This window comes from Melozone crissalis, unplaced genomic scaffold, assembly GCF_028551555.1.
Source record: "Melozone crissalis strain CALT ecotype California unplaced genomic scaffold, PUWL_Pcris_2 ptg000006l_1, whole genome shotgun sequence".
Classification (NCBI taxonomy): Eukaryota; Metazoa; Chordata; class Aves; order Passeriformes; family Passerellidae; genus Melozone; species Melozone crissalis.
The window spans coordinates 30,960,968-30,973,653 of record NW_026535784.1 but is presented as its reverse complement, the minus strand read 5'-3'; the positions used below and the strand labels follow the sequence as shown (position 1 = coordinate 30,973,653).

The 12,686-nt window shown below is 44.4% G+C and overlaps 1 protein-coding gene across 2 annotated transcripts in view; it reads left to right on the top strand.

The window, feature by feature from the left end:
• The first annotated feature begins 1,814 nt into the window (after nt 1–1,814).
• The window catches only part of GALNT7 (polypeptide N-acetylgalactosaminyltransferase 7), a 70,839-nt gene continuing 59,967 nt past the window's right edge, over nt 1,815–12,686 (top strand). For both annotated transcript variants that reach the window (XM_054294862.1, XM_054294869.1), the window contains exon 1: nt 1,815–1,940. In XM_054294862.1, coding sequence (XP_054150837.1) covers nt 1,815–1,940 — 126 coding nt within the window. The remainder of the gene's footprint in view (nt 1,941–12,686) is intronic.

Genomic DNA, 12,686 nt, shown 5'->3' with positions numbered 1-12,686 from the left:
GCTCTGTCCCCACCACTCTGAGCTCTGAGGAGCAGCAGCAGGGCAGTGTCACATCCCATGGCTGTACCCTCCATGCAGTGCTATAACTAACTTTATTTTTCTTCTCACTTTCCTTGAGTGTGCTGAGAGCAACAGCACAGGACATTAAAAAGGGATGCCAAACATGAACAATGAAACAACATGAGGAAAGAGCACTGTTTGCTGCAGTAAGGCCTCCACTAAAGATTGCAGGAAGAGTTGGAGAGATGCCTCTATACTTCCCTGACAGCCTACCGACCTTCACAATTTACAGCCCCAACTTGCCTTTTCCTTCTGGGCTCAGCAAGCCAGGGGATCTGTTCAGAGCTAGGCACCTCAACTCTGTGTGTCTCCCATCCAAAAAACCCTAACAGTCCCTCCCAGCCCTGTGCAGATGTTGCTGCCTACCTGAAAACAGTCACCTAAATCTTTGTGTTGGGATATTTGTGTGATTGCTGTAGCTGCACACAGGGAGGGGCACTGAGGGAAACAGCTCTGTGCTCCTGTGGAAGTCACAGGGCTGTGCAAACACTTGTAAGGATTAGAGCTGTTGCTCATGCCTTAAACACTGCATTTGTCTATGTCTCATACCTTGATCTTACAGAATGAGAAAGAAAAAAAAAAAAAAAGACTTCCCATAGTGCTATAGCACAAGTTATATGAATAAACAAAGTGGGGCTAGGTGTGTCCAACTACAAAGGTCACTTAGGTGTAGGCAGTTTTTCCTCCAAAGTTATCCTGTTCAAGGTGTAATATCCTGTTTTGTTTCTGCAGTCCTTATCATTGAAAGTTCAAGACCCATGGATCTGATACCCTCCAGTGCATGTAAGAAATAGAATGGAAAAATATCAGAGCAAGTGGATAGTACTGAATACTCAGAAAAAAACAAAAGTAATATTACATTGGAAGTACTGTTTTTGCATCACTCTGGTTTTGGGAGAGTTTACATTACGAGGTTTCTGTGTGTGTATGCGTGCACGTGTGGCAGTCCTTCAAAGGAGGAAATAGGATCCGTAACTTTTAGTGCAGAAAATTAGTAACAAAATAACACACAAGCTGTGGGGCTGATAGCATCTTTGTAATCTTGTACTTAATCTACTATCCCCAAGAAAAATCTGTTGATTTTCCAGTTCTACGCTGCCCAGGCTGCACACAACAATTAATGGGCCTTACCCTACGCCTGTATAACAACCCCTGAAGTTAAACGTTTGCACCTGAATTTTCATAAATCGGTGCCCAGACAGCGCTGCTCACGCAGCCGGGAAAGCCGAAGCCCCGCTCGAGGTGTGCCCCTGCTCCCCCGTTTCCCGGAGGGCTGCAGGCGCGGCCGGCGGCGCTCCGGGCGGGAGCAGGTGCACGGGAGCGCACGGCGGGCGCGGAGCGGGGCGGGGGCAGGAGCAGGAGCGAGCGGCGGCCCGGGGCGAGGCGCTCCCGCCCCGGTGCGGGCGGCCACGTGGAACCGCGCGGCTCCCGCGGCGGCCACTTCCTGCTCCGCATCACCCCGGCGCTGCGCCCGGCGGGGAGGCAGCGCGCAGCCCGCGGCTACCGGGGCGGCGCGGGGGTGGGAGAAAAAAAGAGGGGGGAGGAAGAAAAGAAAAAAAAAAGTTTGTACGTGCGGCGGCGGCGAGAGGACAGCCTCCGCAGGCGGGCGGCTGCCGGAGAGCAGCGGCGGCCGGGGGAGGCGGGGGAGCGGCGGCGGGGCCGCGCCGTGCGGTGCCGCGGGGGGCGGAAGGCGGCCGGTGCGCGGGGCCGGGCGCTGCGTGCTCGGCGGCGGGAGGCAGAGGGCGGGCGGGAGGATGCGGCTGAAGCTGGGCTTCCTGCTGCGCGCCGTGCTGCTGGCGGGCAGCTTCTTGGGGCTGCTGCTGCTCTGGTCCTCGCTGTCGCCCCGCGCCGAGGAGCCGGATCTCCCGGGACGGACGCGGGTGAGTGCGCGGCCGCGGCGGGCGCTGGGGCGGGCGCGCCGGAGCGGGTGGCGGGGCCGCCGCCCGGGATGTGACCGGCGGCGGCTGCGGGCGGGCGGGGGGCGGCTGCCCGGGCTGCGGCCTGCGGAGCCTTGCAGGCCCGAGAGGGGAGTGCGGAGCGGCGGGGCCGGCCCCATCCGGCCCCCGGAGCCGGCGTCCCTGCCCGGACGGCTGCGCGCCCTGGGGCTGTCCGCGGCGGGGCCCGGGGGCGCCGTGTTCCGAGGGGCCCCGGGCGGCCGAGCCCGGCCGAGCTCCGGTCCTCGCCGCCCCGCCCGGCTTGGAGCCGCCGCAGCCCCCCCCGCCCCCGGCGCGGTGGTGCGGGCAGCGTCCCGCCGGGGCCCGTCCTCCCCGGGACCTCCCCGCGCCGGTGCCCTGGGCACCCGAAACGCGGGGGATCGGCTTCCCTTTGGGGGCTTTCCATCCTTCAATAACCGCGCCGGTGTCCCCTGGGTGAGAGTCCCGCTAAGGTCCCCCCGAGCTTCAACAAAGGCTGCAGGTGTTCCCTCGCCAACTCACCTGGCTGCCGCGGATCGGCTTCCCGGCGCTTTGCTAACCAAAGGGCACGTTTGGGTGAGCAGGAGCAGCCGATCAGGTAATTTAAGAGCAGCGCACCGAAAGCCAAAAGGCGCTGGATTTACCCAGCTGGTGGTTGCAGGTCTCCCATGCCGAAATGGTGGGAGCAGAGGTGATATGCGAGGCGGGCAGCGCTTCAGCTAACTTCCAGAAAAGCTTCAGGAGGTCAGACGAACAGATCTGCAGTATGAGTCTTGCCGTGGCCTTGTATTAGTCAGGTGGAAATAATCTGACCTTTTGACACCAGGGTCTTAGAAGGAGTCAAAGTAATTCTTCCGTTTTCACCAGATGTTTTAGAGCTCAGGAACATAACTGGACTTAAGGAGATCTGCTTGAAGTAAGATTAGCCAAGATTAAAATAATCTTGGTAAAGTCATAAAATTTTCCAGTGATTATCTTAAAAAGGGATCTTTTATTATATGTTCACTAATGATCTTGGACCTCTCAGTGGGCTGCTTTGGATAATTGTGTACTGCAAGTGAGTTGACATAACTCTTGTTTTTGAAAACTGGAAATGACTTTGGACTCCTTCAGCAGATGCTCTGTCTTCTGAAGCTGTTACAGTTTGCTGTATCTTGGCAGTTACTGCTGAGATAATAGGCCACAGCGGTTTTTTTGAAGATAAGCAGTTTATTAAGTGGTGAAGTTTCTGTAATCTGTTCTTCTAGACACAATGTGGGATTTTCTGTGTGTGGAAAAATCTTCAGGAATTTATTTGTATACCTCTGAAGAAAATATCAGGCAGTAGACATTTTGTATCAAAACTGGTCAAATTACTTTTCCTGCTCAGGAAAGGACTGTGAACAAACATTCAAAGGGACAATCTCGGGGAAAGAAAGTTGTGCTTATATTGCTGTGTAGTGACCATCCTCAGATGCTTATTCTGGGGTGACCACTGAAGTATTGTAGCCCTGGTGTGCTTGTGCTGTGGCAACTTACTCGGGTGCTGTAATGCATCATGCTGCCTTTCTCATGAGCCTAAAGGATTTTGCTCTGAGACTTTTGAGCTGAGCCCTTGTATTCACTTCCATCCACATGTGAGGTCTAATTAAGAAGTGTTTTTTAGCTGGTTTGTGTACCAGTAAAGGAATTGCAAGAGTTTTTGCAGTCCTGCCCCTGATAAAGCAGCATTCTGTCTTGATTACCTGGTCTTGACCTGAGGAGGAAATATTTGTGACAGCCATCTCAGGAAATAAGTCAGTCTTTGTTGAGAGCAAATACAATTATATTAAGTAAACACTGTCAAAAATGAAATCTAAACAGAATATCGTATTAATTAGCTAGATCAGCTGTTTACTTGCCTTTGTGATATATATGAAAGTAACACATGCTGCTTCATCATTTTCTGTGGAACATTATTGTTATTACTGAGTTTGTGTTTTGGGTTGGAGTGCTTTCCACCTCAGAAGCTGCTCAGGTAAGGGTTATGAATTGAACAGTAATGACTGTTTGCTACTAGTAGTGCTCTGGCATATGAGTGGGAAGCTGTCAGAGCCCAGGAATATGTCCAGAGGTTAGGACCTGCATACCCTGCATCGTGTTAGGAGCAGCTGATATCTTGGAGTGTGCTCCCTGCGGCACCTGGGAGCAGTGTGAGTCCTGGTACAGCTTCAGCAGAAGGGAAGTAGGAGTTTAATCTTAGCTGCTTCTCAGAAGTGCACTGGTGTGCTCTTTGTTCAGTTGCAGAAATGTATGTTTACTTTTTTGTCAGTTTCCCAAAAGTTTGTTAAGCTAAAGCTGACAGATAAATCTTCCTCCCGTACAACATCCTCCTCCCTTTTCTTGCGCTAAAAGCTCTAACCAACAAATATGAAATCCCTTGTCAGACAGTACCAGCTCAAAATAGAATTTAGCTTTTTAAGCTAATTTCAGGCAGTATCCTTTTCCTCTCTGCAGTGTAACCCTGGGCACTCTTTAATAACAACAAAGCATTAAAAATGCAAAGATGAAAAGATTTGCTGTGTTGTTCTTTTTTATGTTTATAACCTTCAATGTTTCCCTGCCCACAGCAGCAGACAATAGGCAATACAGAAAATATTTCAGTGTTATAGATATGAACCTTTAAAACAATATCCTTTCAAATATTGTGGCGGGTTTTTTTTACTGATTTAAAAGATTTCTGAGGTTTTTCAGAAAGTAAAAATGATAAATGTACAGAGAGTTTTCAAAACAAAAATGAAAGTGGAGAAGTAGGAAGGAAATGGCAACCAAGTGGTACTAACAGTATTACACATAGCTACAGACAGTGCCTTTCTTTCCTATAGAAGACTCACTGATGCTTATGCAGAAGCTGGGAGGACAGAACTGTTCTCTGGGTAACCTCACTTGGAACTTTCTCCAAGAATCCATTTGAGAAAAAAGTTCTTGTGGGATTTGGAGTGAGAGATTAAGTATTCATTTGCATTATCAGAAGTATCTAAAGACAAACTAACTCTGATCCTTAAGAACTTTCAGTTTCCTATCTAAATCAAATTGAAACAATGAAAATATATGAAGGTCTGTTCTCAGAGTCTTAAGTACTTGTCTGCTTTTGTCTAAGGAAGGATACCTGCTATCTGATAGTAGGGATTGCAAGGCTGTGAGGAAAAATTGGGTAGAATCATTGATTTGATTACTATGTTGTGTCTTTTGGATGCTTTCTGATACCTTCTGGTCTTCTGGATCAAGGGGTCACAGTTCTGGAGCCAGCAGGAAATGATTGAGAATCATAGAATCACAGAATATGCTGAGTTGGAGGGGACCCATCAGGATCATCAGTTCCAGCTCCTGGCCCTGTGCAGGACGCCTCAGGAGTCACACCATGTTCCAATCACACCACTGAGGCCATTCATGGTAACAAGATTGCTGCAGGGATCCCAGCTACAGTATTTGTTGTTCTCCAGCGAGATGTGTTGCTAATGATCAGCCTCAGAGGTACAGCCTTGAAGCTGCTGTTGTCAAGGAGTAGGTAGTACAGCAGGCAGAACCAATGGGCTGAAACAGTAAAGAAAGATTTGTTACTGAAAAGTTGAAAGCTTATTTAAAGGCTTAAATGTACTGTAGGTCAACTTTATCTCTCCAGATGTGACCAATTACAAATGACCCTATTCATTTGTCTATATGAAGGACAGTAAGGAAGAGCGTCCAGTGTGTTCCTAGGGTTCAGAGGGAGGTTAGTAAGGTAGTAAAAGATTTGCTGGAAATGTGTGCCTGACCTTGCACAAGGCAGAAATGTAGTGATGAGACTGCTAAACCCACAAATAAATTCCATAGTCTGTCCTGTTCACAGGTGTAATGAGGAGAACTTCCTGAAAATTTGGCACTAGCTGCTTGGCCTTATATCTGGGAACCTGGTGCTTCAGATTTGAAGCATTACAGTAAATTCAGCATTTTCCATAACCACAACACCTGAGCCACCCATGAACTTGCCATATATTGAAGGCATTTAATTTTGCGTCTGTAGGTGACATGATTTACTGGGATTTTGTTTAGGTCTTATTTGTTTATCAGTAGTTCTCAGACTTTCTGGACCATGTTGAAAGGGTTTTTTCAAAGTGTGCATGAGTAGCTGGGCAACAACTGTCCCCTTCCTCCTACCACCCCTGAAAGTGTGCATGTCTTGGGTACCAGATGTGCTTAACAGGAGTTTGTGGGGTCAGTCTGCTGCCCTTAGACATCTGTACTCCCATTTCCCTGCCAGGGCTGCTAACTGTCCTTGCTGCCAGATGCCATGGCAGCCGTGCCAGAGTGAGGGAAGAGTGCTTGCCCTTGGATAGGGACAGGAGGCTTTGCTGAGTGCCCTGGTCAGGTGACAATTGCAGCACATCCCTCTAGTTCAGGAAACCAAATTATGATCTTGCAGCTGGGGCTGTGGACCTTCACCAACTGCCAAGTTTAAACATTACAATTCCCACATGGTCAATAGAAGATGGAGAATTTATGATGTGGAGGCAAAAGCTTTAGAAAAATAAGAAGAAATAAAAGCTGAATGGACATTTTCTGAGCTTTTTGGTGACACCCCTTCTTCCCCACTTTAAGGACTGCTAATATCCTATATACCTTGGCTTGATTGTCACTGAGATCTTAATGACAAGTTGCAGGCTGAATTTCAATTGTTATTGTGGTTTAAATTAGATTCTTTGTGTGGAAGTCCCAGAGGAAATTGTTCACTTTCCCTTAAGGAGTAAGTGTGCTTAGAACAGAAACTGAGACACAGCAATTTGCAGTTGATATCATTACTGGAGGAAAGGCAGGAATTGAAATAAGATAAAAAATCAGATGTAAAAGGGGCAGTAGTGTTCAGTAGTGAAGGGATGTGAGCTTTCTGAACTTGGTAAAAATGTGATGCATGGTGGTACAGAAGTGATTAAATGACAAAATAATCTCTCTCCAATTGTTTAGTTATCTATACATAGGTCACTTTTTAAACTGGTTTGCCTTTCTGTAATTGAGTGACACCAACACAAAGGACACTGCATCAGTTCTGCTACTCTGCCATTATCTGAAAGCTGAACACAATCATTCATCAGCTGGGTTTGAAAAGCTCTATTCAGGTGCAGGGCTAGATATAGCCACACTGCCTTCTACAATCAGAGCTGTAATAAGTCACCACTTCTTGTGTGACATTCACCAGAAATTAACACCTTGGCAAACTTTTCATGCTCAACAAGTTTGGCTTGAAGACTGTGCACAGTGAGGTAATGAGCTTGCTATAGCCAAAGTATTGCTATTTTAGAAAGTAACCCTCACTTCTGACAGTTATTTTTGTGTTGCTAGCAACATTAATAGGCAAAATGTTTTGAGATATTAACTTATATTTTTTAATATGTGCTTTTATCTAAATTTGCTTTGAAAAAGCTTGTAAAAATCTGTCACCCTTGGGAGAGTATAAAAACCCCAATCCCTATCATATTCAAAGGGAAATAATTTGACAAGTGCTTCCAGTTATGCTGCAGAATCAATGACCACAGAGCAAATAATGTGAAGAAATGGGGAAAAAAAGAAAGCCTGTATAATACCTACAATTTAGTACACATATATAAATTATATTCAAAATTTCTTGAACTCTCTTGTCATTCAAAAACCATTGTATTAAGTTAGGTAAAGAACTCATTATCTCAAGACTGTTAATTATGTAGATGTCTGCTCCTCTTCAAAGGGCAGGCAGTTTTTATGTATGTGACAAGATTCCTTTTGTCCTATTTTAGCCCCAAGTGTTACCATTTGTGAATAATGTAAGAGAACTGAACAGCTGAAAAATCAAAGATCTTAAGCTAAGACTGGCATTTGCTTTTCAAGAATCCCATTGCAGGAGCAGAGTGATCTAGGGTATCCAGGGAATGTTTGGCAGCATCCTCAGCATAGGATGAAAGGTGACCCTGCACACTTAGGTAATATAATGCAACAAAAATTGTTTTTTGCAGCAGTTGTATCTGTTTTGGGGATCACACAGTTAAAACTATTAATCTGTTGCAGTACTTAATGAATAAACTGTGAGTAACACCACAGAAACTGGGATCAGCACCATCAATTGGGTAGTCTGTAATTTATGTATTTGGGAGAAAAAAAAAATAGAAGTGGTAATTTGTGCTGCTTAGGGGTCAAATAGTGGGGCATTGAAAATAACGTAATAAATTCCTCTTTTAAATGAAACTCCAAGTAATAGTTAACTTTCAGTTTTAAAGCTACTGAATATGGATGGCTAAGCTGAAGTAGTAGAAATTCTATGCTAGTAAATTTCATTATTGCAAAAAACTCATTGGGTCATCAGGAGGACAGAAGTAGATATGTAGATTTTTCTCTACATGGCCAAGCAGCATTCACCTTCCCTAACCCAAGCTCAGCAGAGTTAAAATTGCTTGTATTGAGCTGACGTTCTCTAATCAAAAATGACAGCGTCTTTGTCCTATTTTTGTCAGATATTAAATCAGCATTACGGGAGGCTGCCAAGTGGAAATAGGGCAGGATAAGCTGTTACTTTAATAGGTTTGACTTCTACCTTGGGGGGGGGGGGGCTGGGAGGATGCTTTTTACAGTAACTAGGCCATATAATCTGAGAGGACTTTAAGTCTGGCAACAGTTGTATTTAATGACTAGATTTACTCTGTGAGTATGGAAAATAAATGTCTGCTCTGGACGATTAGTTTAAAATTAGCAACATTAGAATTAGCAACATACCCTGTGATTCTTCACTGAGTATTCTGAGTTGGAAGGGGCACACAGGGGTGATCAGGTCCAACTCCCAGCCCTGCAAAGTCCCTGAAAGTCACATCATGTGCCTGAGAGCGTTGTCCAAACTCTTCTTGAACTGTCAGGCTTGGTGGTGTGAGCACTCCTCTGGGGAGCCTGTTCCAGGGCCCAACCACCCTCTGGGTGAAAAATCTCTTCCTATATCTGACCTAAACCTCCCCTGACACAGCATCAGGCCATTCCCTTGGGTCATGTCACCACTGGTGCTTTTCCAGCTGTCTGATAGATGTTTTTGACAGACGGCTGAGAGATGGTATCAAAAGCTTTAGGAAAATCCTAAAAGATTACATTGACTGGCTTCCCTTGATCAACTGCTTGGGTTACCTTGTCATAAAAGGAAATCAGATTTGGTAAGCAGGGTTTTGCTTCCCTCATGCAGTTGTGCTTGCAGTGACCAATGACTGTGTTCTCTTTCAGGCATTCTTCAATACCTCCCAGAATAACCTCCACAACTTTACCAGTCACTGAAATGAGACTGACAGGCCTGTGTTTCTAGGGTCCTCCTTCTTGGCCTTTTTGAAAATTGGAACATTGTTAACCAACTTCCAGTCAACTGGGATATCTACAGATTCCCAAGAGCTTTCAAAAATCACCCATGGAGGCTTTGTGATGACATTCTTGGATAAATCCCATCAGGCCCCATAATTTATAAGGATCCAGGTGGAGCAGCAGATTCCTCAGATCTTCAGGGTCAACTGGCAGTTTAACATTTTCACAGCCAGGGTAGTCCATCATCAGTGTTGAAGGCAGAGGCAAAGAAAGCATTAAACATCTCCACCTTGTCAGTATCCCTGACTGTGGGGTCACCATGCTCCTCCTGTAACAGGCTGATGTCATTTCTGCATTGCCTTTTGACAATGTATTTTAAAGAAATCATTTTATTGTCCCCCGCAGTTCTGGTCAGCTTCAACTCCAGTAGAGCTCATGCTGGTCAAAAGGCCACCTCCTCCATCAGTTCTCTTTAATATTTTTGCGAATCAAAGGGAATTTATCTTGCTTGAATCATTCTTTAGCAGTGCTCCTCTGCCTCACAGTGCATTAGGTTAGGCACGGTTTGGATGAGTGAGGTTCCCCCCAGTTCTAAGTGCGGTGCTCAGGGGGTGTGTTGAGGAAGGAAGATGCCCCCAGCAAAGGGGAATAGTTAGCAGCCAGCAGCATGCATGTCCTCACAGCCTGTGCTACTGTTTAGGCTTGGATTTGGGGCTTTTCTGGATTTTCAGATTAATACAGGTTGTAGAATTAAAAATTAAACTCAGTGGGTTTCTATAAACTTAAATGGTTTAAGGTTGTACTTTGTGGCAGATTAGGATTTATCAGTTTAATTATAGCCTCCTCCTCTGTGAAGGAGCTTGTGGGGGAGATATGTGCTTTTGTGGAAAAGGTATTTTGTGGTTAATAGCTGTACAAAAATATGGAGGAGAAAGCTGATACTTGTATTCTACCTTTGCTTTTCAAACAAACATCCTTGTTGTGTTCCCCTTGCTTGGGATCAAATAATTTTGAAATGTTTGCTTATTCATTGGAATATCATTTGAATTAGCAGTTCTGAAATTTGAAAAAACCCAAAACAGTGTAAACTGGTTTCGAAATAGGTTGTTGCTTTCCTTCCATATGCATTTTATAGCACAAAATTCCTATTTTCTGAAAATCCATGGATTTCCCGTGTGGAAATAAAATCATTTTCTTACAGGCTGCATACAGACATTATTACTGAAACATAAATGACTACTTTTGTAATTAAGAGATGATGGTTTAAAAATAATTGTATTAATCAGGAATTAAGCCCGTTTCTCCCTGCATAAGCATGCCTCTTTGCAAGGGAACAAATTGCTCTTTTATTTTTTTCTTGCTCTTTTAATAAACTAATTGCATGCTGCTCTTTCTCTTGTGGTGTTTTCTTGCATCCCTCATTCTAATCCCTGAACGCAGTAACATTTTTTAGTATTGCTCTTGCTTTCCTAGGCTACAATGTATTTTCCTTTGACTTCCTTGGTGAACGTTCAGTTGCAAATAGCAGCAGTCAACCCCGATGTGTGAACCTCTGAGCAGCGGGAGAGATTTGAAGGAAGGTAAAAGGTAAAAACAGTATACCAGTTTACATGTGGAAAACTTGCTTTACAGGTGTCAGTCTCAAAATATAATTGTTAATGAAATTGCAGCATGAGCAGATGGTGCTCAACCCACAAAGTTTTGTACTTATTTTTGTTGTCTTCTAAGAAATTGGCAATGAAAATGGCTCAGCAAGAACTGTTCTGACTGGAGTTGATCTTTTTAATAAGGCAGAAAGGTATTATTTTAAATTCTGTGTTTTAGGAGAAAATACAATGTTTTTAATTAAATCAAGTATAGTCTTTTTCATATTCAGGCATTTTTGCCACATTTTGGGGATTAAAATTTGCTTTGATTTTAACCTGCAGAAAAACATTTTCTTTTTAAGCATTAATAAATGAACAAAGGGCCAAAGCATAGCATCCTATTTTATTTCTCAGTTCCTGCCTTTATGGTTTTGAGATTTTGAAGCATTGTCTTTCTTTTGAGTTATTTATTAAGATTTCTATCTATGGCAGAGAATTATTTACCATTTTAAATTTACTGTAGAAAATGTCTCATCTGTAATAACATTTTGAAGCAAAACCTTAAAAAAGTAACAAAGCTACGTCTTAAAAAAAGTTCTTTTTTCCAATTGAGAAAAGAGGATCAAGAAAGAAAGCATTAAGATAATGGGGTCTTCAGAGGAAATTAATTGTTCTCTGCACGCTTTAGTCTTGAAACAAATTTTGCTGCACTCTCAGTTAAATGAGGCCTTGAAGTCAGCTCTTCAAGGCTTGTAATATATTGCTTTTATTGGACTGCTTCTCCTGCTCTGCCTCTGCTATTCCATCTCCCACAGTGTTATTCTAACATTTCAAAGTCTATGAGAAGCTTTAAACCACAGCTATGAAATATATTGGTTTTTCCTCGCCCCTTCCATGTTTTCCACCCTTGTTTCCGTCCCCTCTATGCAGTTTGTTCTGCCTGTGCAGAGCCAGGACCTGCAGTAGTGACAGCATGAGAACAGTGTCTCAGTAAACAGCAGAGACAGAAAGGTGCAATAGGTGGGGTTTTGTTGTTTGCTTCTTATGATGGAATATGAGATTCTAGCCATAGGAAATGTATCACTCACTTCTAATCACAGAGTTCTTAGCCAAGAGCCCTCAAATGCAGAACAATGCTTTATGGGTTTCCTGTGCCTCAGCTCTTGTTGGTGAGTGGTAAGAATCTCCTGCTCCTTTTGGATAGCTTTTTGGAGATCTTCAGCTCCAAATTCTGATATTTCAGTCAATGCAAGTAAGGTACTCCTACAGCATTAGATTAACCAAGTTAGTAAAGGGGTACTATCGAGTACTCTCTGCAGAGATATTTCAGCCCTGGGTGTCTGAAGTAAGACTTGGAATTGGTTCCTTGGATGCATATGTGTGTGATCTTGGTGAGTCTTCTGTCCCTCACTGTGTTAACTTAAATATGTGCTTATTTTTTTACTTATGTAAACACTACAGGAAAGTTTGGGCTAAGAAAGGCCAAGAAATGTTAACCTGCCAGTGAGGCTGTCAAGCTCTTTGAGCAGTTCCAGGCATAATGTCATCCTTCAAATCATCTGAAAACCATCCTCAGCCAGAGCAGCTGTCCATGACACTGGAATCAGGTCTGGGACAAGACTTCGATGCCAAACTTGGGGCGACTCTAGTTGGTTATTCTGGCCCAGCTTTGGCAGTGGATGATGAGACCCTTGAGTGCTCATTGACAGAGCAGTGAGTAGGTGTGCAAAGTGTCAAAGTCATCACCATTATTTTGTGTAGAGAAACAGTGGGGGAGAAATCTCTGCAAGATGCAGAGTTTCTGTCTTGGAGAGCAGGCTTACCTTTTGCA